This window comes from Mixophyes fleayi, chromosome 8, assembly GCF_038048845.1.
Source record: "Mixophyes fleayi isolate aMixFle1 chromosome 8, aMixFle1.hap1, whole genome shotgun sequence".
NCBI classification, from domain to species: Eukaryota; Metazoa; Chordata; class Amphibia; order Anura; family Limnodynastidae; genus Mixophyes; species Mixophyes fleayi.
This window is the reverse complement of record NC_134409.1, coordinates 90,259,834-90,285,050: the sequence shown is the minus strand read 5'-3', so window position 1 is coordinate 90,285,050 and position 25,217 is coordinate 90,259,834. Positions and strand designations below refer to the sequence as shown.

The 25,217-nt window shown below is 42.8% G+C and overlaps 1 protein-coding gene across 1 annotated transcript in view; it reads right to left on the bottom strand.

The window, feature by feature from the left end:
* Window positions 1–25,217, bottom strand: part of LOC142099431 (40-kDa huntingtin-associated protein-like) — a 46,947-nt gene that overhangs the window by 7,155 nt on the left and 14,575 nt on the right. Inside the window, exons 3-9 of the mRNA XM_075182872.1 lie at window positions 24,377–24,449; window positions 23,812–23,971; window positions 8,407–8,475; window positions 7,783–7,903; window positions 7,227–7,319; window positions 5,755–5,819; window positions 726–807 (exon numbers count right to left, since the gene is read on the bottom strand). Coding sequence (XP_075038973.1) covers window positions 726–807; window positions 5,755–5,819; window positions 7,227–7,319; window positions 7,783–7,903; window positions 8,407–8,475; window positions 23,812–23,971; window positions 24,377–24,449 — 663 coding nt within the window. The remainder of the gene's footprint in view (window positions 1–725; window positions 808–5,754; window positions 5,820–7,226; window positions 7,320–7,782; window positions 7,904–8,406; window positions 8,476–23,811; window positions 23,972–24,376; window positions 24,450–25,217) is intronic.

The following is a 25,217-nucleotide window of genomic DNA, read 5'->3' as shown; positions in this document are numbered from 1 at the left end:
CATATTGGTTATTGCTGAGTATCATATGCCAAATATAGGGACAATATAATCATAACATTTAAGTCACTGAATGTAATAATATAATGGTCATTGCTGGGTGTGACATGCTGGTCACTGTGGGGATTATAACAGAGTGACTATACTATCTGTCACTAGGTTTTAATCAACCATAAATCTTAGTGTGTAATTATTTATGCAGAAACTGAGAGAATACACCCAAAACAAAATTCTGAGTGTGGCAAATGCCAGCCAAGAACAGATTCTTTCCTTTATTAAAAAAAAATAAAAATAAATAAAAAAGGAAGAAGAGAGTCTAAAAGTATGCAGGCAAAAATTGTCCAATGGTTGTACATAGGTATTGGAACCACCCACAAAACATTGTGTTCTTTTCTGTGCTTACATCACACACACACACGTGAAGACAGCTTTTCATATATTATGCATTGGTGCAGCAGACTTTACCATCAAGCCCATTCTGAATCTCCTGGGGGTATGAAGCCCCGATTTCTGCAAGTTGACGGAAATCGTCGACTTTACAAGTCATTGCTGCTTTAAATTTCCCCTGCAAAGTCACCGATTTCCGGCGACTCGCAGAAATCGGAGCTTCATACATTTACCCCCTGGTGTGAATTCACAGTTTTAGCATAGACTAAAAAAAAAAAGAAAATCTTTAGGATCCAAATGTCTACAATTGTATTAGAAACCAAATGTAACTTGATTCCTACCATGGCTGTGACTGTCAAAAGCTTCCCAATCATATTTTTCCAGAGTCTGTGCATGTTCAGGAAGGAGTTTTTGAGGCGGAGGCTAAAACAAGAAGATATATTCTATCAGAACACAATGAAATGTCAGCATTATAGTCTAGGCTAACTTCATTAACAGTCATACTGCAGGATTATCATCATCAACATTTATTTATACAACGCCAGCAAATTCCATAGCGCTTTACAATTGGGAACAAACATTAATAAAACAATACTGGGTAATACATACAGAGAGGTAAGAGAAGCATGCTCGCAAGCTTACAATCTATGGGACAATGGGAGTTTAAAACACAAGGGCATGTGCTACATCATATTGCACACTGGACCAGCTAGAATGCAAAGGTAAAAGTATTGAGTGGGTTGTGTGTGTAGCAATGTTGGTCAGAGGGTTGTTGTCCTGTGTTAGTTGTGTAGAGTGTGGTAATAGGGTAACCTAGGGAAATTAAGATGGTGGTTGAGGAATATCATAAGCTTGTCTGAAGAGGTGGGTTTTTAGAGAACGCTTGAAGGTTTGAAGACTAGAGGAAAGTCTTACTGTGCGAGGGAGAGAATTCCACAAAGTTGGAGCAGCCCGAAAAATGTCCTGTAACCGAGAATGGGAGGATGTGATGAGAGTGGAAGAGAGACGCAGATCTTGTGCAGAACGGACATGTTTAATTGGGAGATATTTTCAGACAAGTGAGGAAATGTATGTCGGTGCAATTTTGTTGATGGCCTTGTATGTTCGTAGAAGAATTTTATATTGGATTCGTTGATATACAGGCAACTAATGTAGAGACTGACAGAGTGGCTCAGCAGAGGAAGAACGGTTTGCAAGAAAAATCAATCTAGCCACTGCGTGCATAATAGATTGTAGGGCTTCAAGTCTGACTTTGGGAAGACCAGTAAGGAGGGAATTGCAATAGTCGATGCGGGAGATGAGTGCATGTATTGAGGTTTTTGTGGTGTCTTGTGTGAGATATGTGCGTATTCTGGAAATCATCTTTAGATGTATGTAACATGATTTAGATATAGATTGGATGTGGGGAATAAACGATAGTTGCGAGTCAAGGATTACACCTAGGCAGCGAGCTTGCGGTGTGGGATTTATGGTCATGTTATCAACAGAAATAGAAATGTCAGGCAGGAAGCTTCTGTTTTTGGGTGGGAATATTATTAATTCAGCTTTTGAAAGATTGAGTTTGGAGTTGGCGAGAAGACATCCAAGATGAAATGGCAGAAAGACAGCAACGCAAGATAACACAGATGGTGAAAGATCAGGAGAGGATAGATAGATTTGTGTATCATCCGCATAAAGATGATACTGAAATCCAAAAGAGCTTATTAGTTTTCCAAGAGAAGTAGTGTAGATAGAGACTAGCAGAGGACCAGGGACTGAGCCTTGTGGTACTCCAACTGATAAAGAAAGCGGAGCAGAGGTGGATCCAGAGAAATTAACACTGAAAGAGCGATTAGATGGGTAGGACGAGAACCAGGATAGGACAGTGCCTTCAAGACCTAGGGATTGTAGCATTTGTATGAGGAGAGAGTGGTCAACAGTGTCAAATGCAGAGATCTCCAGGAGAATTAGAAGAGAGTAATGGTTTTTACTTTTTGCTGTGATCAAATCATTGACAACCTTGGTCAATGCTGTCTCTGTGGAGTGTTGAGAGCGAAAACCTGACTGAAGAGGATCCAATAGGTTGTTTGCTGTAAGAAAGTGTGTGAGGCAAGTGTAGGCAATTCTCTCAAGAGGCTTGGAGGGTCATGGAAGCTGAGAGATGGAGCAGTAATTTGCTAGAGAGTTTGGGTCAGAATTTTGTTTTTTCAAAATGGGAGTAAATCACTGCATGCTTGAATAGTGATGGAAAATACAATTGAACGGACAACAACCCCCCAAAAATACACTTTTTATAATATAAAAGGTAATAGTTTCATCAACTGGTAAAATGTTGGCTCAAACAAACACAGATGAACCAGTTGGATCACCTTGCTCATGTTCCACATAAACATTTCAACGTGGTCTCAATATAAAGTTGTCACGAGACTATTTTACACATTTTGGAACATCTAGTTGGGCCTATATCTTGAAAAGTTTATACACACACATACACACACACACAAAGGGGTTTTGCAGGAAATTAATGAAGAACTTAGCTGCAGACATCTATACAAACTTCACTTTAACAGTATGAAATATTAGACTGCCCAACTAAGAAGACTGATTATTGACCAAGTCTGCCAAATGAAGGGGCAACATTAAAGGATGTCTATTGCTTCTATGTGATGCTTGTTGCATCTGCAAATTAAAACACAATATCATCATTTGGGATAAATGGCATCTTTATATCCAGAATTACATAGATATTGTCCCTTGGTATAGGAATAGGTTTTATTACAGCAGATGCAAAATTGATATTCAAATTACCCAGCTGTCCCAAATTTGGATTGGACTGTGGTCTGTATAATCATTGTATCAGTTCTCCTATTGATGTTTCATACAAGGTAGTTGCATCCCATTTATAAAAAGTTTTCACTTGCTGTACCAGCTATGTACTGGATTCTCCTCCCCTTCCTCCTCCATACCCCCCTGGCTGCTGGAGCACTAATCAGTTATTTTATAAATAAGCCCCACAGAACAGGAGTATGAGAACACAAACTAGTCCCTAAACTTTCTGGAGGGAAATTCTCCTGAGAAATGAAAGGAGCGAAATTTGGCTGATCTAGAACTTGAGGTATTCACAGGAAGGCAAATACTTTTCCCCTTGAGGCCTGGCTGATCTTATCTAGCTCAAGACCAAACATATCCAGAGAAAGGAATAGACTCTAGAGTATGCTTGGAATCAGTATCCGCTTGCCATGCTTTGAGCCAAATAGCGAAGCAAGCTGAAATTGATAGAGGTGAAATTCTAGCTGCAATCAATCCAGCATCTAGGGCCGCTTACCCCAAATATTCCGTGGCCCCCTGAATCTGTTCCAGTAAAGGCAACAATTCAGATCCAGGTCTACCAGCTTTCAGCACTCTTAAACCTGTTCTGCCTATCTCTCTACTGCCTTGTTAACCCATGCAGAGGCTACAATGGGTCTCAGAGGAACCTGCCGCCACAAAAATAGATCTAAGCATGCATTCTACCTTATGGTCAGAACCATTATTTATGTTTGCAGCATTTGGAATGGGAATGGTTGTTGTCTTCGACAGAGGCATCCATCTCAGGTGGTACCTCCCACTTAATTGTATCCTCTAATGAAAGTGTCAATCCTGCAGTTTACAGGGCACCTGAAACTTACGGTCTGGTGTGGTCCATGCCTCACACAGCAAATATTCAAAGCTGGGGAGAAGGAAAAGATACTCTCCTTAGCCTTCCTCTTAAAGGTTTCCATCCTATCCGGAACCTCTGCATCCTGAATATCCAATACCAGGGGCACCACCTGAATTAATTCATCAACTCCCTGTCGAGTAAAGGAATCTTCCTCAAAGTAAGAAGTATTCCTCAGAACCACCAACAACTTCATCCTCTTCGAAGGAGAAATTATCAGAATCTGATCTCAATTCCCACCAAACCTCTGCGTTTGCGAGAGGCCAGGGGTATAGCAGGAACCAACATCCTTTCTAGGGAGGAGGAAACTCTAGCTAAACCCCGAATAGAGGTTGCCAAACTTCTCGCCCATAAAGGCTCCTGGACTGCTTCCATGGGACACACTAGCCCCTGGCTAGGCCTAAATCCTCCCTTATCCACCCCTGAGTCTGAAGGGACTTGCAAAGAACTCCTCTCACGAGCACAGGTGAGCTGAGCAATCTCAGCAATAGCACTGGCTAAAGATTTAGCCCAGGCAGGCTTCACCACATCAGAACGTGGGCCCTCTGGCACACACGGCAACAAAACCTCGGGCTGGCAGGATGCACACAGGAGATCTGCACCTCGCTTCTTGGACTTTTGGCTAAGATCAAGTGAGTACCAGTTCACGTATGGGGTACAAGGGGCTCCTTGCATGGGCCATGGGAAAGCTTGGTCTGATGCCAGAAAGCTGGTGGGGACTTGGCGGCTCGAGGTGTCTGTGCCTCCGGGGGACAGGACCCCGCCTTCCCTCCTGCATTACACAGTTGTCTGTGCGATGCCTTCTACTTCCACCCCCTGCAGCTTCCTACTATCCGGCATGCTCTGCCATGCGGAGCATTATTACAAACACCTACGCGGCACCAGCCGTGACCGTGTAGGAGGTGGGGGGGGGGGGGGGGGGGGGTTGTCAATTAAATAAAAAAAATACAAAACAAAACAAACACAGAGCTGCAGCTTCACAAAGTCCCTTTGAAAAAGTGGATTAGTGCTCCGGCAAGCCAAGGGATGAGGGGGAGGGGGGCTACATCTAAGGTGTTTTGAACTATAAAGAGCCCTCGCTCCTATACTGCTCTAAATATTACAATGTCTGGGGTCACCCATAGGAGAAAAGAGAAACATTGAGTTAAGCTTTCAAATGTTTTGATTAAACTATGAACCAGTGCTTCAAATTTCTATTGAGGGATATTTACAGAAAATGACATGCACAGTAATGCTGTGGAAGATTATCACGGTTACAGTCTATACCAGTATACTCCACAATAAAACAGAACTGGTTTAACAATGTTGCAATATTGTGTCAACATCTGTTTTAGGTAAATCCCTGAGGGGTCATTAAAAGATTCACTAGTAGCAGTGATATTTTAAAAATCAGTATCATATCAACATTAGTTTAAAATAAATATAAACATCTGAGTTAAGTAATACTTGACTGGTAGGGGCATATTCAATTAGCCACGTTACTCACAAAAGTAACGCAGCATTAAAAGTATTACTGGTATTTCTAACCCAGATTTCAGCTGCGAGCAGAAAGCCAGTGTTAGAGGTACCGTAATAACGGTAATAGTGCGCAAGCCGCGTTAATTTTGACAGTAACGCGGACAATTGAACATGCCCCATAGTGTTATGTGAAATGTAAAGAGTAAAATGACAGTTGTGATGTAGACATTACTTACCTGCAGCAACATGAGCAGGAGGACCCGTGAGATTTCACACTTTACTATGATGTCCAAGAAGGCTCCTGTAACACAGGCAATATTTATCTTAACATTGGATAAACTGCTCATAAAAGACTACTATGCAGACAAAGTAATAAAATAATAATACTGGAAAACCTATGTTTGTCACATAGCAACACCAGAATGCCTCTACATAACAGGTGAGAGATACACATAACATCTACCATCGGTCAATGATCACAGGAGACACAGTACACAAAATCTACCCGTATGTATGGATCCTAGGGATTATAGGAGACACCATGAACTCCATATCATCTAACCGTCATTAGGGCTCATATGAGAAACAACAAACTCCACATCAGCTATCTCCAGGCAGGGCTGTTTGGACATGGTGCAGTCCCCATCATTTACAAAAAATCAAGGTTCATAGGAAAAACTCTAAATGCCACATCACCTACTCGACTATTTTGAATGCAAAGGACCTGTTATCTCATTATCCAAGCATCTTAAAACAATGTATTTATGTAATATTTCTTCATTCCACCATTGCTAGAACCATATGGAAAGAATAAAAAAAGAAGCAAAGCAAATGTGGTTCAAATGCTATTAAGGGCTTGTTAAACAAGAGTGATTTTTTTCTCTCACATAGTAATTTGTACAAAACAGGACAATATGCTTAAAAAAGGCAACATGTGTACATTAGCACTAAATAGGTATCAAAAAAATGCAACTCTTCCTTGAGAGTACAAAAATATCACACTTCCCTAGATGGTGCTATGTATTAAAAAACAATGTAATAGTCAGCATCTCTAGGGGAGATGCCTAGAGGTATGGCAATCCCCTTTATAAACCTATAAGAACTACAATAATAAAGATAAAAAAAACACGCAAGCCAGAAATAAAAGTGAAATGAATTAAATAGCTAGAAGATATAGATAGAAAGCTTACCAACCTGTTCAATCAAATTTTATTAAGAATAAAAATACTTCATAACCAACACATCAATGTTCTATAAAAGAAATTGTTTAAAATATATTCTCTAATTGATAACCTTTAAAATGATAGAACCAAAAATTATTACCAAATAATTCATGTTAACTGTTACAAAGGAAAAAGAGATACTAATGTTACCAATACATAATTATTGCGCTCTACATAAGAAATACAGATTCCAATAGTGAAATACATCACAGATAAAACTAGCGGCAATTGATTATCAAATCCATAATATCAGTAATATTTGGTTGCCATGTATTAAGCTGAAAAAGACATAAAATAGTGTTGTATATATTTATTGATCTGTGATTTGGTATAGATTTAAAAGTTTTGTTCTCTATCATGAGGATTGATCACATAAGTATATATTTCATTCAAGTCACAATATGACACATGATTTGGGACAGTTATTGCATCCACTAACACAGAAAACAAAAAACAGTCTATTGTGGGTCACATGATGTCCTTACCTACTGGCAGACTGTTCCCTGGGGTGTGGAGACCCTTCTCCTGAGCTAGAAGCTGCATTTCTGTGAACACTGCTAATGCTCCATCATAATCACCTGCAGAGAATTTGGAAATAAATCTAAGCATATGTTACAAAGTAAAGATATGACTACAGGTACAGAGTGTGGCAGCTATATACATAATTACATAAAGTTACAACTGATAATATATACTAAATGACACCTCTGAACTTTCTGGATAAGGGAAACTATATCGGATATGAAATATATATGGTGAACTAATATTACCCAACGTTGTAATATAAGTTACAATAGCCCTGGTTAACAGTGAAAGTCATGAATTGCAGCCATAGTTAGGCTAACATCCCAAACCACTAGGAGTCATGTACAAGCAGAATTTTAAAAAATTAGATGGAGCACAAGCACACATGTAGAAAGACCCTGCAGTTACTATTAACAAGTCAAGCCATTGTTTACATACCAAAAACATGTGCAATACTCAAAAACGTAATTGCATGCATATAAAAAACAAACAAAGAAACCTTTAGCAGCTACTCACGTGTCATGATCTTACAAGACGCCACATAACCTAGAGACAGCAGGCATTCAATGGGAACCTGTGTTTGTAACTCTGCTGCCCGCTGGAAATAAATTAAAGCTTCACTCAGCTTGTTCATGTCCTAGACCAGAAAAGGAAACAGAACGCCAGGAAGCTTCAATCTTAACGGACTGGATAGAAGAACATTTTTGTGTATTTCCATGCGACATATTATAATGATTTTCTTTTCTCCACAAAAGTGTAGGACGTCTTACCCTGCAAAGGTTGTGTGTGTGAAAGGTCATCAAAATGTGTTTTTCCCCAAAAGAAAAAAAACAAACAAAAAGAATGTAAAAACTCGTTCAGGGTTTCTGTCCACAAAGACAATACCTGCCAACAGTGTCAACTTTTGCAGGGATAGTCTAGGTTTTTGATGGTGAAAGAGGTGTGGCCTGTGGATAAGGGGTGCAAACGTACAGGAAAAGGGCGAGGTAATTATGGAGCAACCTGGTGTGGTTGGATTGAGGAGGGTGTGAACTAATTTTAGAGATATGGCAAATGGTACTCAAATTTAAAACTGAAATTTTTCATTGAAACCCTAAAAAACAAATAAAAAAATTTAAACATAATGCAGTTCTAAAATACCTTTAATGCGTTTCCCAGTTCCAAACATAGACTAGCTGCCATCACAGGCTGATTAAGTTCAATGTAAACCTAAAAAACATAATAGGAACATAACTTAAAGAGAATGTACAGTATATATGTGTATTTTACATACTAAGATGACTGACATCTCAAAGAAAAGTCAAATGTATTTACGTTAAAGCTTTACTCCTTCCAGGGTCCAAAAGAACCAACTGTAAAGTTGCTGAATGTAGGCGTGTAAAAACGATATAATTACGCATCCATATTCTCTGTCCAAACCTACAGACCCAGAACTTTAAGGTAATTTACCAACTACTGATTTATTTATTTTATTTTTATTATTTTTTTAAAATAAATTTAAATACGTTTTTAACACTACTAAACACGTCATACACTAGATTATTGCTACCGTTACTATAGCCACTGGTACTTTTACGTTTTTATCGCAGTAACTTCTCTCAGCAAGCAATTTTTTTCCATGTGTTTCAATGCACTGGAAAGCATACAAACACTGGAAAAAACATGTATGAAGCACTAATCAAATGTGTTTTCATTTGACATAAGTCTTTACTAGCATAAAAATAAAAAAAAAAACACCATCTAACATCCCAGTTAGTATATACTGCTATCTGCTGTACAAGGGTAATTTGGGCAATTAAAGCAGGTCCCATGAGTGACTCTCCATTTTGTCATGTCCATTGTCTCTACTTTGATGGGTTTTGAATCATCAATGAGGCAACACGCAGCATATGCACCAAGTCTCTAGCTCTTAGTAGGACGTCAATGTCATACTGACATTACCGAATCATTGTCTCTTTACCCTATGCCTAGCTCCTCAGTTTTTAGTCTGGTGTTTATGGAACCCAATTTCTAGCATCATTATTTACATTGTTACTAGGGGTGTGGTAGCGCTCTAGTCTTCGGAAGACATGTTCTAGCTTGTGTGTTTACTGTGGTCATAGAGGAAGGATACAGTGAGTTTCTAAACACCAGTAAAAACGCTAGTTACAAACACATTTGCACTTCACATATGTTTTTACTTCCATTAAAAAACACTAATGCAATGCCAGTCGGTATGTGGCCTTAGATCTGCTGCTTCAGTTCCTCCATTTCTTGTTGTGTCTAACTTCTCCCCTAGATCCAGCGCGGTTCTTGATGTCTGTCTATCCCCGACTCTGTCTGAGTTAAGCTAGGTACACACTACAGAATATTTCTCCCAATGCAATATCTAATGATTTGACCAACGACTGAAAGTCCCAATCAGCATGCCAATTCATGTATACACACACTTACAATCTTTTCAGTAGATGGTTATGAGAGATGAAGAGCACAGATCTGAAGGTAAATCTTGTGACTCTGCACACTCTAGAGAGATTAGCTAACAGTGCTAGTCCCGAGTGCATTCACACATCACATTTGCCCAACAGTGCTCTATCGGTTAGAGAGATTTTTAGTCTAATCATAAAATTACATGAAATGGTGCGAGCTGCTTTGGTACGATAAAACGATTGTTAGAGCGTACACACTAATAAAATATCACACCTAACAGTCATTTATCACGTGATTGGCCCAATGATTGGGTGAAAAACCTGTAGTGTGTACCCAGCTTTACAGTATCTTTCATCTGTGTATATTACTGTAACAGAACCCATCTTTCTGTACTTGCACTTTCCCTTGCCATAGTAGAGTTCGTGTGTTACTGTGCAATAAGTACCAAAGGACTCGTAAAGAATCTGTTACTGCAGCCAAAAGAAAGGCGAGTTAGTGTCATACATATATTCCTGTCCTTGCCTATACTTTACTTGCACAATAAATGTCTCTTGACCCATTCAGTCACAGTTCTTACGGTTAATCACAGGGTCTACAGCTTTGACCTCAAGTGTGTTTAATTACTTTCTCAAGTTCTAGCCATTTGCTCTTTTCTATTTGGCTTTCAACCTCATGGTTGTCTATCCATTGCCTCACTTGTCTCTATGAACATTTAAAAGGCTGGACAAGCTCTTTAAATCAGGTTTCATAATTATACACTTATTGTGACAATGCAAAACATAGCCAAAGACAGTCTTTGTCTTGCAAAAAATTATATTCTATCAAGACTTAACGTTTGGTTTTTTTAGTGATCATTTTACCTGAAACACACTGGCTATAAGTTACTAATTAACTGCTCATAATGACCACTTTAATTCCATATTACAGGAACTCCTGCCAGCTTAGATAAGTAGCCACTCATGTCAACTGAATACTGAAGTAGTCACCCTTTAAGCATTCCAACTTCAATAACCTATGCAGACACACATTAATGAAGGGCACAATGCCTTGAAACATAGTGCTAAATATGTTGAGCTTTGCATAATTGTTATAATATGGAATTAGCCACTTAAAAAAAAAGTATTTGGACCAAGCAGCCGAGAAACAGTATGTCAAGTGGATCTGTGCAATGAAATGTATGCAAATTTCTGGATACAAATAGCTTTTAGGACCATCAAACACTCAAGTGCATCCTTTGTGTCAAGTGTAGGGAAAAGAGGATTTATATACTTACGTTAAATCCGTTTCTCTGATTCCGTCTGGGGGACACTGCTTACCATGGGTTGTGGAGGGGAGCACGGGAGTTGGCACCTAGCTAGTTAATCTTTAGCACTGCTGACAGACCCCTCCCCTCTACAATCCCCCCTGCCTCTTCCTCCTCAGTTAATTCAAAAAGCCCCAAGGAGATAGGTCAATCAACCAAGAGCATACAGAGGAAAGGAAGAAGGGAGGGATCGCAGTGTCCCCCAGACGGAATCAGAGAAACGGATTTGACGCCCCTACCGATCTGGTGGAATGGGCCATAAGTCTCTCTGGCACAGGCAGGTTAGCTCTTATGTAAGCCTGCTTAATAGTTGCCGTAATCCATCTTGCAATGGACCGTTTAGAGGCTGGCCAGCCTCTTTTGTTAGAATCATATAGGACAAACAGAGAATCAATTTGTCTAATTTGAGATGTTCTTTTGACATAAATACGGAGAGCCCTAACCACATCTAACTTTTCCATAGACTGCCGATCAGACTGAGAAGTAGATGAAAAAACCGGAACTACAATTTCCTGGTTCAAATGAAAGGAGGACACCACTTTTGGAACAAAAGATGGGAGTGTTCTCAAAACCGCTCTGTCCTCGTGAAAAACCAGATATGGTTCCCGGCAAGACAGAGCTCCCAATTCCGACACCCTACGTGCCGATGCAATTGCAAAAAAGAAAAACAACCTTCCAGGTCAAACACCTAAAATCTGCCTCAAGTAAAGGCTCAAAGGGAGGCCCTTTAAGCATGTCCAGTACCAGGTTAAGATCCCATGGTGCTGTAGGCGGAACATAGGGAGGTTGAATACGTAAGACTTCTTGAAGAAAAGTCTTGATATCTGGCAAATCCGCTAATTTCAGGTGAAAAGAAAAAAGACTTAAAGTGCCGATACCTGAACCTTTAGGGAACCTAAACGAAGCCCTGCTTCCAGCCCATCTTGAAGAAAAGCCAATAAGCGAGGGAGACGAAAGGAAGACGAGTGACATGTCCTATTTTCGCACCATCCGATATAGGCTCGCCAAATCCTGTGGTAGATGCGAGCTCGCATCATAGTGTTCACCACACTGGAGGAAAAACCCCTAGCCCTCCAGAGGCTGGCTTCAACAGCCATGCCGTTAAACTGAGCTGAGGTAAATTCTGGTGACGAAAGGGACCTTGAAGAAGGTCGTCTCGTGACGGAAGACGAAATCCTTGTCCTACCGCCATTGAGATTATGTCCGCGTACCACACTCGGCGTGGCCATGAGGGAGCTATTAGAATTACCGGCAGACCGCCCTGCCTTACTCGTCTGAGCACTCGAGGAAGCATGGGAATCGGCGGAAACAGGTATCCCAACCTGAATTCCCATGACATCGTCATTACGTCCACTGCCACCGCTAAGGGGTCTCTTGCCCTTGTGCAAAACCTGGGAACTTTTCTGTTGTGTCTGGAGGCCATGAGATCTATGTCCGGAAGACCCCATCTCTAAACTAGAACCTGAAAAACTTCCGGATGGAGTGACCACTCCCCCGGCATCATTTGGTTTCGACTTAGGTAGTCGGCCTCCCAATTTTTCATTCCCGGAATGAATACTGCCGAGATTGCTGGAACGTACTGTTCTGCCCAAACAAAAATCTGAGCTGCAATTTTCATTGCGGGTGCACTCCTGGTTCCTCCCTGCCTGTTGACATATGCTACAGCCGTGGCATTGTCGGACTGAACTCTGAAAGGGTGGCCCCAAAGGAGGGACTGTGCCCCCTGAAGGGCTAACAGAATTGCCTTCAACTCCAAACACATTTATTGATAAGGCTGATTCCTGAACAGACCAAAGTCCCTGGAGCCGGAGGTGCAGGATTACCGCCCCCCAACCTCTCAGGCTGGGGTCTGTTGTGGCTATGATCCATGACCATGGAGCAAAAGACCTGCCCACCGACATGTGATCCTGATTCAGCCACCACTGGAGCGATTCCCTCGCCCGCGTAGACAGCGAGATCCTCTGGAGATCCAAGCGTAGGTGGGATCCTGACCATTTCTGTAACAGATCCCACTGGAAGCATCTGGAATGAGCCCGACCGAAAGGGATCGTTTCGAAGGAGGCCCCCATCTTCCCAAGCAGCCGCATGCACAAATGAATTGAGAGCTTGGGAGAGGACAAGAATAGAGTTGTTGTAGCCCGGATTGAACTGATCTTCTCCGTAGGCAGGAACACCTTCTGCCAACTCGTATCCATAAGCACCAGGAAGACCATGCGTTGGCACGGAACCACCTGGGATTTCTTTAAGTTTATCAGCCACCCATGGCTCTCGAGAATTGCTATGGTGAGTGATAAGTGTTGACGTAAGCAAATCTCTGAAGAGGATTTGATGAGTAGATTGTCTAAATAAGGGACGACCTGAACTCCCTGTAGGTGAAGACACGCTGCCATCACCGACATGATATTTGTGAAGACCCTTGGAGCTGTGGAGAGGCCGAAAGGAAGAGCCCGGAACTGATAGTGGGAGTTCCCTACTGTGAACCTCAGGAGGGACTGATGATTGCTCCAAATAGGAATGTGGAGGTATGCATCTTTTATGTCTATGGATGCCATAAACTGATCCTTCTCTAGGCCGTTTATCACCGACATTAGGGACTCAATTCGAAATTTGTCCACTTGTAAGTGCACATTGAGGCGCTTTAGGTTTAGAATGGGTCGAAATGACCCGTCCGGCTTCTTGACCAGATTTGAATAAAAACCTTTTCTTTTCTGGTTGTCTGGGACAATGCAGATGACTTTTTGCGAAAAAAGAGAGGCGACACAGGCCTGCATTGCCTGTCTTCTTTGGGGATCTCGGGGTAGCGAGGTTACAAAGAAACGCTGCGGTATTGGTCCCATCAGATCTATCATGTACCCTCTTGAAATAATGCCCCGAATCCAAGGGTCTTGGGATGACACCGCCCACTGTTCCTGAAAAAGAGACAGACGTCCCCCCACCAGCGCCACAACTTGGGGAATAGGGTGGCAGTCAGGACGCAGGCTTCTCCCGAGTCCTGGAGGCCTGGCGCCTAGCAGCAAACGAGGACCTGTCTCTGACAGACGAGCCTCGGGAATTCGGTTGTCTACCCTTAAACGACTGCCCTCTGGGCAAGGATGTACCCCTAAAGAACTGACGAAAGAAACTAAACCGTGGTGTCCGGCTTCTACCGGAGAAAACCGGCAAAGAGGTGCGCTTGCCCCCCCGTTGCCTGGGAAATCATGTTATCTAATTCTGGGCCAAACAGACCTGCTGCCGAAAAAGGAATGGATTCCATAGATTCCTTGACTCAGAATCCCCTTCCCAGGATTTCAGCCATAATGTTCTTCTAGCTGAAACAGACGCAGTCTGAATAGAGGAGGACACAGAAGCTGAGCTCTGAGCCGCCTCATAAATATACCCCGACGCCTCCTTTAAATGTAACACTAGGGTAATCAATTCTGGGTCCTTTAAGGTCTGTGCCAGTTGCTCTGCCCATGCTTCCATGGCTTTGGCAACCCAAGCTGAAGCAAACGTGGGTCTAAAGGAAGAACCCGCTGCTACAAATATAGATTTTAACTGGGATTCCACTCTGCGGTCAGTGGTATCTTGCAGAGTTGCTGAGCCCGGGGTCAGAAGGAGAGTATGACGGGCCAAACGGGCTACAGGAGTATCTATTTTCGGAATTTCCTCCCAGCGAGCCACGTCCTCTTCCTGTAACGGATACAGGGAAGAGAACCTCTTTGGAACAGAAAACTTTTTATCAGGCTGTTTCCAGGCTCCCTCAGCAATATCTCTGAGTTCTGTAGAAGGGGGAAAATGAATAACCTTCCTTTTGGCCTTTTTAAAAAGACTTCTGTCTCTAGGACTAGGATCTTCCATTTCTGGGAGGTCCAATGCTTGCCTCACCGCTAAAACCAAATTGTCAATAAATTGATATTTAGTGACTTCTTGCTGTTCCAAGGATGGAACCTGGTCAGAATCCAAATTTGATTCTGTTTCCTCTTCTGAAAGTCCCTCTGAATCAGAAAGAACCATAAGAGGATTAGATGATCTGACCCACTTTCTTTTAGCTGGGGGCAGGTTTGGGGATTCAAGTAACTGGTTAAGTTTATCCAAACCCTTAATAAATGCGGAGGACCATGCCGGTTCTGTAGGTACAGGCGGATGGTCCGTAAGCAAAGAGGAAGGTCCTGCTATAGCCGTTTCTGTAGAAACCGTGGCAGCAGGGAGCCCCACAGGGGTAATAGCACTATTAGTCACAGACGCTGCCACACTAGACCACAATTGATTAGATTGGGAGACCATCTGTGCCAAAGAGGAAACCGACTGTGTCAGGGAAGCTACCCAGGCCAGTTCCTCCATCAGTGGGGCTGGAAGGAGCTGGGTTTGCGCAGAGGGGACCACTCCTTCACAGGCTGAGCAGAGCGCCAACGGGTCTTTCTGCCCATTAGGTAATTTAACTTTACATCTAGAACATGTAAAATATTTTGCCATAGGGCCTTTTCCCTTTTGTCATTTTAAAAAGGAAAAGCACACCAAACACAGAGATATTTTGAGAGAGATATTTTGAGAGAGACAGAGTATACAACAAGTAACAGACTATTGTGTAATAAAAGCTGTACTTGTATGTGTGTAACAATGAAAAGATATATGTGAAAGTAAGAAAATTTTTACAATCCTACTAGCCTCCCTCCTGTAACCACATAAACAGTCAGTAAATGGTTAAAGAAAGGGTTTTGGTACTTAGCCAAAAGGGCCACTCAGGGGAGAAGTCCAACAGCAGTGTCCTGGTGTCTGCTCCCTTGGAGAGAAGTTCCTTCCCGGGCTTCTGTTTGGCGCCAGAGTCCTGACTGTACCATTTGTGCTAAGAGCAGGGGAGCTCTTGTGATAGTTCCCCCTCTGCAGCTTTTCTGTCTCTTTTTTTTTTTTTTTTTTAAAAGGAACTTTATCAATGTATTTGGCAGAGTTATGGAGGCCTCTTAGAGGTCTCCTGCAGCGTTAGTACCCCGATGCCCCCTCCTATTCGCCTGAGGGGGGATCTTGGTATGGCCCCGTTTTCTCTCCTCCCCCTTTCTGTACCTCCGCGGTCCGTTGAAAAAAATCATGGCCGCCGGCGAGGTGATGCGATAGGCGGCGCTCTATGCCTAATGGCAGCGCCGGTTATCGTGGAGCCTCCTAGAATGACAGCGGTCCGGTGAGACTGCTTGTCACTCTATCCTGTGACAGTTAATGCTCTGCCATTGAGAGCAGTCTGCTCTCTCTGACAGAGTCCTGTCACCGCTGCCCAGCTTCTGTGAGTGTTCTCTATATATAGAACACACTCCCAGCTCTGCCCTAATACTAACTAAACTGTAAAAATAAAGAAAAAAATTAAGTTAAATATAAAATAAATTAAATTAATTACTAGCTGTTTCTAAATAGCCCAACTCCTTTGGGCACCTAGAAAAAATTGAGGAGGAAGAGGCGGGGGGATTGTAGAGGGGAGGGGTCTGTCAGCAGTGCTAAAGATTAACTAGTTAGGTGGCAACTCCTGTGCTCCCCTCCACAACCCATGGTAAGCAGTGTCCCCCAGACTGGATGAAAGAGAAATAAAAATTAGGATCACAGAATTTAACTTTACAACCAATCATTGCCCAAAGAAGCTTCAGTGCTTAAGGGTTAATTGCTATTTTTCATATGTTTCAACCTAGAGAATTACATAGAAGAGCATAACTATTTCATCTCAAACTTAAGAAATTCAAAGATCCTCCAAAGTCACTCTAGGATACAAGTACCTATAAGAACATAGGTCAACCAAAGAATTAATTTCAAGATTGTTGAAAGTACAATTATCTGGGATCTCAATCCAAGTACAAGAGGAAAAAAAAGTTTCAAACAAAAATAAAAAGTAATGAATTGATACAAATAAGCAAATATTTACAAAGGGAATTACTTACAAAGCACTTCTATTTTTTTTAAAAAAAAATTTTTTAAAAAGGTGAAATACACTATGGAAAATAATTTGACATAAAAAAAAACTTCCAGTCCCATGAAAAACATTTTTATTGTGGTTAGTTACATTATAATGCCATTTTAGTCCCTCGTGTTGCTTGGCTGCAAACTATACTGAAGCCCATATATTGTAAAATATGTAGATAGATACTTTATATATAAAGTATATATACTTTATATAATAATTGCCCTTCTTAATTATAATTATATATTATTAATTATTTATAATTGCATTTAGTGCTATGAAAAGTAAATGATTAAATAAACTACATGTACACAAGCAAAAAAATACAAGTATTCTTTTTTTAGTTCCTTTTTTTGCAGGGCATTCATATAAACATTAACATAAACCTGCTTATGGTTTTGTACCAAATGAAAGGACCACTAAACACCAACATTTAATTTTCAGATATGAACCATGGAGGTAAAATACAGTTTAGTGTAGAGCAGCTCTGTTAAAAGTAAAGGATTACTTATCAAATAAGACTACAGACAGCTAAAAATCATTCCACACCCCACACCTTTAGGGCAATTATGATGGGATCTGATTCAGGTAAAAAAGCTTAGGCTCAATTTCTTTAGACATCACTGGCCCTGCTTGTGTATGAACCAAACCACGTGGTGCATTTCTAAAAAAGCGAGTCTGCCTACTTGTTAGAAACAGATTCCATCAGATATGGCAACAAACTACAAGGCAGTAATAAACCCTTATACAGAGATATTAAAGTCAATAATGGCTTTCCTTCCCCTTTACAGCAATATGTTTTCTTGGGGCAGACAGTGCTTTTCTATAACCAAAACTCAGTCCTAACTGTGCCTGGCTCTAATTGTAGTACCTATGAAACTGCATGAAGGATGTGCAGGAGGAGAGGGAAGAGAAGATGGAAAGGGAAAGTTATGGCTCTAAGTATAAACAAGCAATGTCTGCCCAAAGGAAATAGGTTATCATAATGATCACATACAAACTTGTTAGGTCTGTGTCTCTTTAAAACAATACACAAGAGAGGATTTTTGTACTTGCGTTAAATCCGTTTCTCCGATTCCGTCTGGGGGACACGGCTTACCATGGGTTGTGGAGGGGAGCACGGGAGTTGGCACCTAGCTAGTTAATCTTTAGCACTGCTGACAGACCCCCTCCCCTCTACAATCCCCCTTCCTCTTCCGTTAATTAAAAAGCCCCAAGGAGAAAAGGCCAATCAACCAAGAGCACACAGAGGAAAAGCAGAAGGGAGGGATCACAGTGTCCCCCAGACGGAATCAGAGAAATGGATTTAAACGGAAGTACAAAAATCCTCTTTTCTCTCTCATCCAGTCTGGGGGACACTGCTTACCATGGGGACGTTCTAAAGCAGCCCCCTAAGGGTGGGACCGCTCTGAAAGCCCCGCTCGTAGAACACTACGAGCAAAATTTGCATCCGCAGACGCAAATACATTAAACTGATAAAATTTGGTAAAAGGTGTGGACAGAAGACCAGATGACTGCCCTGCAAAGGTGGTCCGCAGAAGCCCCATTTCTCGCTGCCCACGATGCCCCTACTGATCTGGTGGAATGGGCCGTAAGTCTCTCTGGCACAGGACTGTTAGCCCTTATGTAAGCCTGCTTAATGGTTGCCGTAATCCATCTTGCAATAGACTGTTTTGAGGCTGGCCAGCCTCTTTTATTAGAATCATAAAGAACAAACAGAGAATCTGTACGCCTAACCTGGGAAGTTCTTTTAACATAAATACGGAGGGCCCTAACCACGTTTAACTTTTCCATAGACTGCTGATCAGTATGAGAAGGCGATGAAAAGACCGGAACCACAATTTCCTGGTTCAAATGGAAAGCCGAAACTACTTTTGGAACAAAAGGAGGGAGAGTTCTTAATACCGCTCTGTCCTCGTGAAAAAACAGATATGGTTCCCGGCAAGACAGAGCACCCAATTCTGAAACCCTGCGTGCAGATGCAATCGCTAAAAGAAAAACGACCTTCCAGGTCAGACACCTAAAATCTGCCACAAGTAATGGCTCAAAAGGAGGCCCTTTAAGCATATCAAGTACCAGGTTAAGACCCCATGGTGCTGTAGGCGGAACGTAGGGAGGCTGAATATGTAAGACTCCCTGAAGAAAAGTCTTGATGTCTGGCAAATCCGCTAACTTGAGGTGAAAGAAAACGCGCTGATACTTGAACTCTTAAGGAACCTAAGCGGAGACCCGCTTCCAGGCCATCCTGAAGAAAAGCCAATAAGCGAGGGAGACGAAAAGACGTGTGACAGGACTTATTTTCGCACCATCTGATATAGGCTCGCCAAATACGGTGATCGACACGAGCTGAAAGCGGCTTTCGAGCTCGCAGCAGAGTGTTCACTACACTGGGGGAGAAACCCCTAGCCTTAAAGAGCCTGGCTTCAACAGCCATGCCGTTAAACTGAGGTAAATTCTGGTGACGAAAGGGACCATGCAGAAGAAGGTCGTCTCGTGACGGAAGACGATGTCCTTGTCCTACCGCCATGGAGATTATGACCGTGTACCACATTCGATGCGGCCATGAGGGAGCTATTAAAATTACCGGCAGACCGCCCTGCCTCACTCGTCTGAGTACTTGAGGAAGCATGGGAATCGGGGGAAATAGATATCCCAACCTGAAATCCCAGGACATGGTCATCACGTCCACCGCTACCGCTAAGGGGTCTCTTGCCCTTGCGCAAAACCTGTGAACCTTCTTGTTGTATCTGAAGGCCCCGAGATCTATATCCGGAAGACCCCATCTCTGAACTAGAGACTGAAATACTTCCGGATGGAGGGACCTCCCCTGGCATCATCGCATTGCGACTGAGGTAATCGGCCTCCCAATTCTTTATTCCTGGAATGAACACTGCTGAGATTGCTGGAACATTCTGTTCTGCCCAAAGAAATATCTGAGCTGCAACTCGCATTGCAGCTGCACTCCACAGCCGTGGCATTGTCGGACTGAACCCTGACTGGGTGGCCCTGAAGGAGAGTCTGGGCCCCCCCGAAGAACCAAAAGAATTGCCTTCAACTCCAACGTGTTGATGGATAGGGCTGATTCCTGAACTGACCAAAGCCCCTGGAGCCAGAGATACAGGACTACAGCCCCCCCAACCTTTTAGGCTGGCGTCTGTTGTGGCTATGATCCATGACCATGGAGCAAAGGACCTGCCCACCGACATGTGGTACTCAATCAGCCACCACGGAAACGATTCTCTCGCCCCCGGAGACAGCGAGATCCTCTGGAGATGAAAACGTAGGTGGGATCCTGACCATTTCGTCAACAGATCCCACTGGAAGCATCGTGAATGAGCCCGACCGAAGGGGATGGTCTCAAAGGAGATCACCATCTTTCCTAGCAGCCGCATGCACAAATGAATTGAGGGACTGGGAGAGGACAAGACCTGAGATGTTATACTCCCAATTGAGCTGATCTTCTCCGCCGGCAGAAACACCTTCTGCTGACTGGTGTCCATGATGAGTCCTAGGAAGACCATGCGTTGGCACGGAACCACCTGGGATTTCTTTAAGTTTATCAGCCACCCATGGCTCTCGAGGACAGCTATGGTGAGGGATAAGTGCTGATGTAAGCAAATCTCTGATGAGGATTTGATGAGCAGATCGTCTAAACAGGGCACGACCTGAACTTCCTTTAAGTGAAGACAAGCCGCCATCACCGACATGATCTTCGTGAAGAGCCTTGGAGCCGTGGAGAGGCCGAAGGGAAGAGCCCGAAACTGATAGTGGGAGGCCCCCACCGTGAATCTCAGGAGAGGCTGATGACCGCTCCAAATGGGAACGTGGAGGTATGCGTCCTTTATGTCTATGGAAGTCATAAACTGATCTTTCTCTAAGCCGTTTATTGCCGACCTCAGGGACTCCGATCGAAACATGTCCACTAGCAAGTGCACATTGAGGTTCTTTAGATTTAAGATGGGTCGAAAGGAAAAGTCCGGTTTCCTGATCAGAAATACATTTGAATAAAAACCCTTTCCCTTCTGGTTGTCTGGGACTCTGCAAATAACTCTTTGCGAAAGAAGAGAGGCGACAACCCTATATCGCCTGTCTTCTTTGTGGATCTCGGGGTTGCGGGGTTACAAACAAACAATGTGGTACCGGACCCAGCAGGTCTATTATGTGCCCCCTTGATATAATGCCCCGAATCCAAGGGTCCTGGGATGACGCTGCCCACTGTTTTCGACGTCCCCTCACTGGCGCCACCTCCTGGAGAATAGAGTGGCAGTCAGGACGCAGGCTTTTCCTGAGTATTGGCGTCCTGGCGCCTAGCTGCAAACGAGGACCTACCTCTGACTGAGAAGCCTCGAGCATTCGGTTGTCTACCTCTAAATGACTGGCCCCTAGGCAAGGAGGTCCCCTGAAAGGGCTGCCTAAAAGAGCTAAACCGCGGGCCCCGGCCCCTACTTGTGTATACCGGCAAAAAGGTGCTTTTGCCCCCCGTTGCCTGGGAAATCATAGTATCCAATTCCGGGCCGAACAAACCTGCTGCTGAAAAGGGAATGGTTTCAAGGGATTTTTTAGATTCTGAATCCCCCTCCCAGGATTTCAGCTATAACGTTCTTCTTGATGAAATTGACGCAGCCTGAATAGAGGACACAAACGCTGGGCTCTGAGCCGCCTCATAAAAAGGTACCCCGATGCCTTTTTCAAATGTAAAGCTAGGGGAAGTAATGAGTTCTGTAAGGCCTCTGCCAGTCATTCTGCCCATGCTTCCATGGCTTTAGCAACCCAAGCTGAAGCAAATGTGGGTCTAAAGGAAGAACCCGCTGCTACAAAAATAGATTTTAATTGAGATTCCACTCTGCGGTCGGTGGCGTCTTGCAGAGTTGCTGTGCCCGGGACTGGTAGGAGAGTGTGTCGGGCCAAACGGGCTACTGGAGTATCTACTTTAGGGATTCCCTCCCAGCGAGCCATGTCCTCTTCCTGCAATGGATACAGGGAGGAGAATCTCCTTTGAACAGAGAACCTTTTATCAGGCTGTTTCCAGGCTCCCTCTGCAATATCTCTAAGTTCTACAGAAAGGGGAAACCGAATAACCTTTCTTTTGGCCTTCTTAAAAAGACTTCTGTCTCTAGGACTAGGATCCTCCATTTCTGGGAGGTCCAACACCTGTCTCACTGCTAACACCAAATCATCAATATACAGATATCTAGTGATTTCTTCCTGTTCCAATGGTTGAACCTGGTCAGGATCAAAATTTGTTTCCCCTTCCTCTTCTGAAAACCCCTCAGAATCAGAAAGGACCATAAGAGGATTACTGGATCTAAGGCGCTTTCTTTTAGCAGGGGGCAAGTCTGGGGATTCAAGTAACTGGTTTAGCCTGTCTAAACCCTTTATAAATGCTGAGGACCATGCGGGTTCTGTCGGAACAGGGGGCTGGTCCGTAAGTAAAGAGGAAGGTCCTGCTATAGCCGTTTCAGTAGAAACTGTGGCAGCAGGAAGCCCCAAGGGGGTAACAGCATTATTATTATTAGACACCGCAGAGGCTGCCACACTTGTCAGTAACTGAGTAGATTGGGAGATAATCAGTGCTAAAGAGGAAACCGACGGTCAGGAAAGCTACCCAGGCCGGTTCCTCCATCAGTTGGGCTGGAGTGTGCTGGGTTTCCGCAGAGAGGGCCCCCCCTTCGCAGACAGAGCAGAGCGCCAACGGGTCCTTCTGGCCACATGGTAATTTTACCTTACATCTAGAACATGTAAAATATTTAGCCATAGGGCCTTTTCCTTTATCTGACATTTTACAAAGGAAAGGAACACCAAACACACCAGATAAAGAGAGATTGAGTGAGAGACAGAGCAAGAAACAAGTAATCAACTAATCTATAATAAAAGTTGTACTTGTACGTGTGTTAACAGACAGTGTGACATTTGGGCAAGTAAGAGAACCACAATATAACCCTGACTATCCTCCCTTAGTAAATCACAAAACACAGTTTGCTTGTAAATGGTTAAAGAAATGTTTGGTACTTAGCCAAAAGGGCCACACAGGGGAGAAGTCAACAGCAGTGTCCTGGTGCCTGCTTCCTCCAAGATAAGTTCCTTCCCGGGCATCTCTGGCGCCAGAAGACCGGACTGTACCACTTGTGCTGAAGAGCAGGGGAGCTCTCTGTAGCTAGTACCCCCCTCTTCCGGCATTCTTGTCTTTTTTTTCTTTTTTAAAGAAAGGAACTTATCCTTATCGGCAGAGTAGTGGAGACCTTAAAAAGGAGGTCTCCTGCAGCGTTCGATACCCCAATGCCCCCTCCTTTTTTTCTGAGGGAGGATCTTGGTATAGTCGCCGATCTCTCCTCCTTCTTTCTATTCCTCTGTGGACCGATGACATAAAACATGGCCGTCGGCAATGTATTCCGATAACCGGCGCTCTATGCCTGTAGTGGCAGCGCCGGTTATAGGGGGGAGCCTCCGAGACCGCTTGTCACTCTGCAATCTGACCGCCTATGCTCTGCCATTGAGAGCCGTCTGCTCTCTCTGACAGAGCCCAGTCATTGCTGCATCTTTTCTGGAAGTGTGCTCTCTGTGATAGAACACACTCCCAGCTCTGCTCTAAAAACCTAACTATTGCTAATAAAAATAAGTTAATAAAATTAAAGTTAAATGATAGTTAATAAAATAAAAAAAAAGAAATAACTGTAAAAAAAAAAAAACCTGCCCAACTCCTTGGGCTCCTAGAAAAAACGGAAGAGGAAGAGGCAGGGTGATTGTAGAGGGGAGGGGTCTGTCAGCAGTGCTAAAGTTAACTAGCTAGGTGCCAACTCCCATGCTCCCCTCCACAACCCATGGTAAGCAGTGTCCCCCAGACTGGATGAAAGAGAAAATAAGATGCCTCAGCTGGGATTTGTACCCTGGCACATGAATGCTAAAGTACCATACAACTAACCTTTATAGCAAAGCTGTAGCAATTAATAGCAGCCTGTAAATGCTCCTCAAATCCTGGACAGCTCAAATGCTGCCTCTCCTTCTCCTCTTGTAGAAAGAGACGGGCAGCTTCAGTGAGAGCCATGGCTTCTCCAGGTGCATTAAACAATGTCTGTTCACATCTGAAAAAAAAACACATACCATATGTAATAAGTTCGATAAAAGCATTGCATCCTTAAACATAATGCACAGAAAAGTTAAGTCCAAATGATGTGGTTCTTAGTGAGATGCCCTTTTGCTTTCAATATTAATTTTCATACATTATAATAAAACTGCTTAATAGTAATGGATAATTTCATAAAAACACTTGAACATTTAATGTATTACTAAAATACTGCTGGTTTCCATCTAGTGTGATTTGGTCCAGATTCAAATTTAATTTAAAATAAATTTGATCACTTAATGTAAAATAGGCCATCTTGCCATGGAGATTTTTTTCTTGTCAAGGCTACTGCTCCAATAGAATGGAACTTGGCATTACCAAAAATGAAAACGCTCATATTGACTGTCTAACCAAATAAACTTACCGTGCCATGGCCAGGTTACAGAAGCCAGCATATTGAAGGCAGTCCTGCTGCTTAAGCTCTTTTGCCAATTGACCTGAAGGATGGAAAAATATGCATTACAACCTTACCGGACAGCATTACTATCTTATATAATCAAAGGAAGACAGTGGAACAAGTGCTAAGAACCATAGCATCAAAATCTGTGCTTAACTGTGGCCAATGCAAAGAACAGTTGTAAAAATGAAAAGTTTGTTCCTGGCACCAGTGTATCACAGTAAAACATGGGTGGAAATTGGTTATGTGCACTAGAAAAAAAAAAAAAAAAAAAAAGTCTAATTAGTGAAAGAAGGGACATAAAGATGAATTGAGGATAGGACCACATGTCACTCGTCAGTAGTACTTATGTGTACCAGGGAAATATGCAATCTTTATTACATTGTGCTCGAGGGTGTTATTTTAGGTAAGGATAACCCATTATATATGTCCACCATATTAAATAACACCTGTAAAAGTATGAAATCCCTAGTCACAAGGACCAGTGTCCTCCAGCTGGCCTGTTTGCATCCAACAGGTTATTTCATTTTATAGCTATGGTCAAAATACATTGACTTCTGTTTAAGACCATAATGTTTTACCACAATGGTCATTAAAAGCTTAGGATTTTCAATGACATGAGGACTATAACCAGCATATATTTATTTCACTTTCTTAAATAGTAACAGCAGAATATAAATTCTGTTAAATATTAAAAAAAAAATGAAGCACACATTGACAGCAATGGGTAGTATGTAACCCCACCTCAAAAAATATATATTTTTAGGATATTGGGAGAAATGAATATTAAGATTTATTTAATAACACA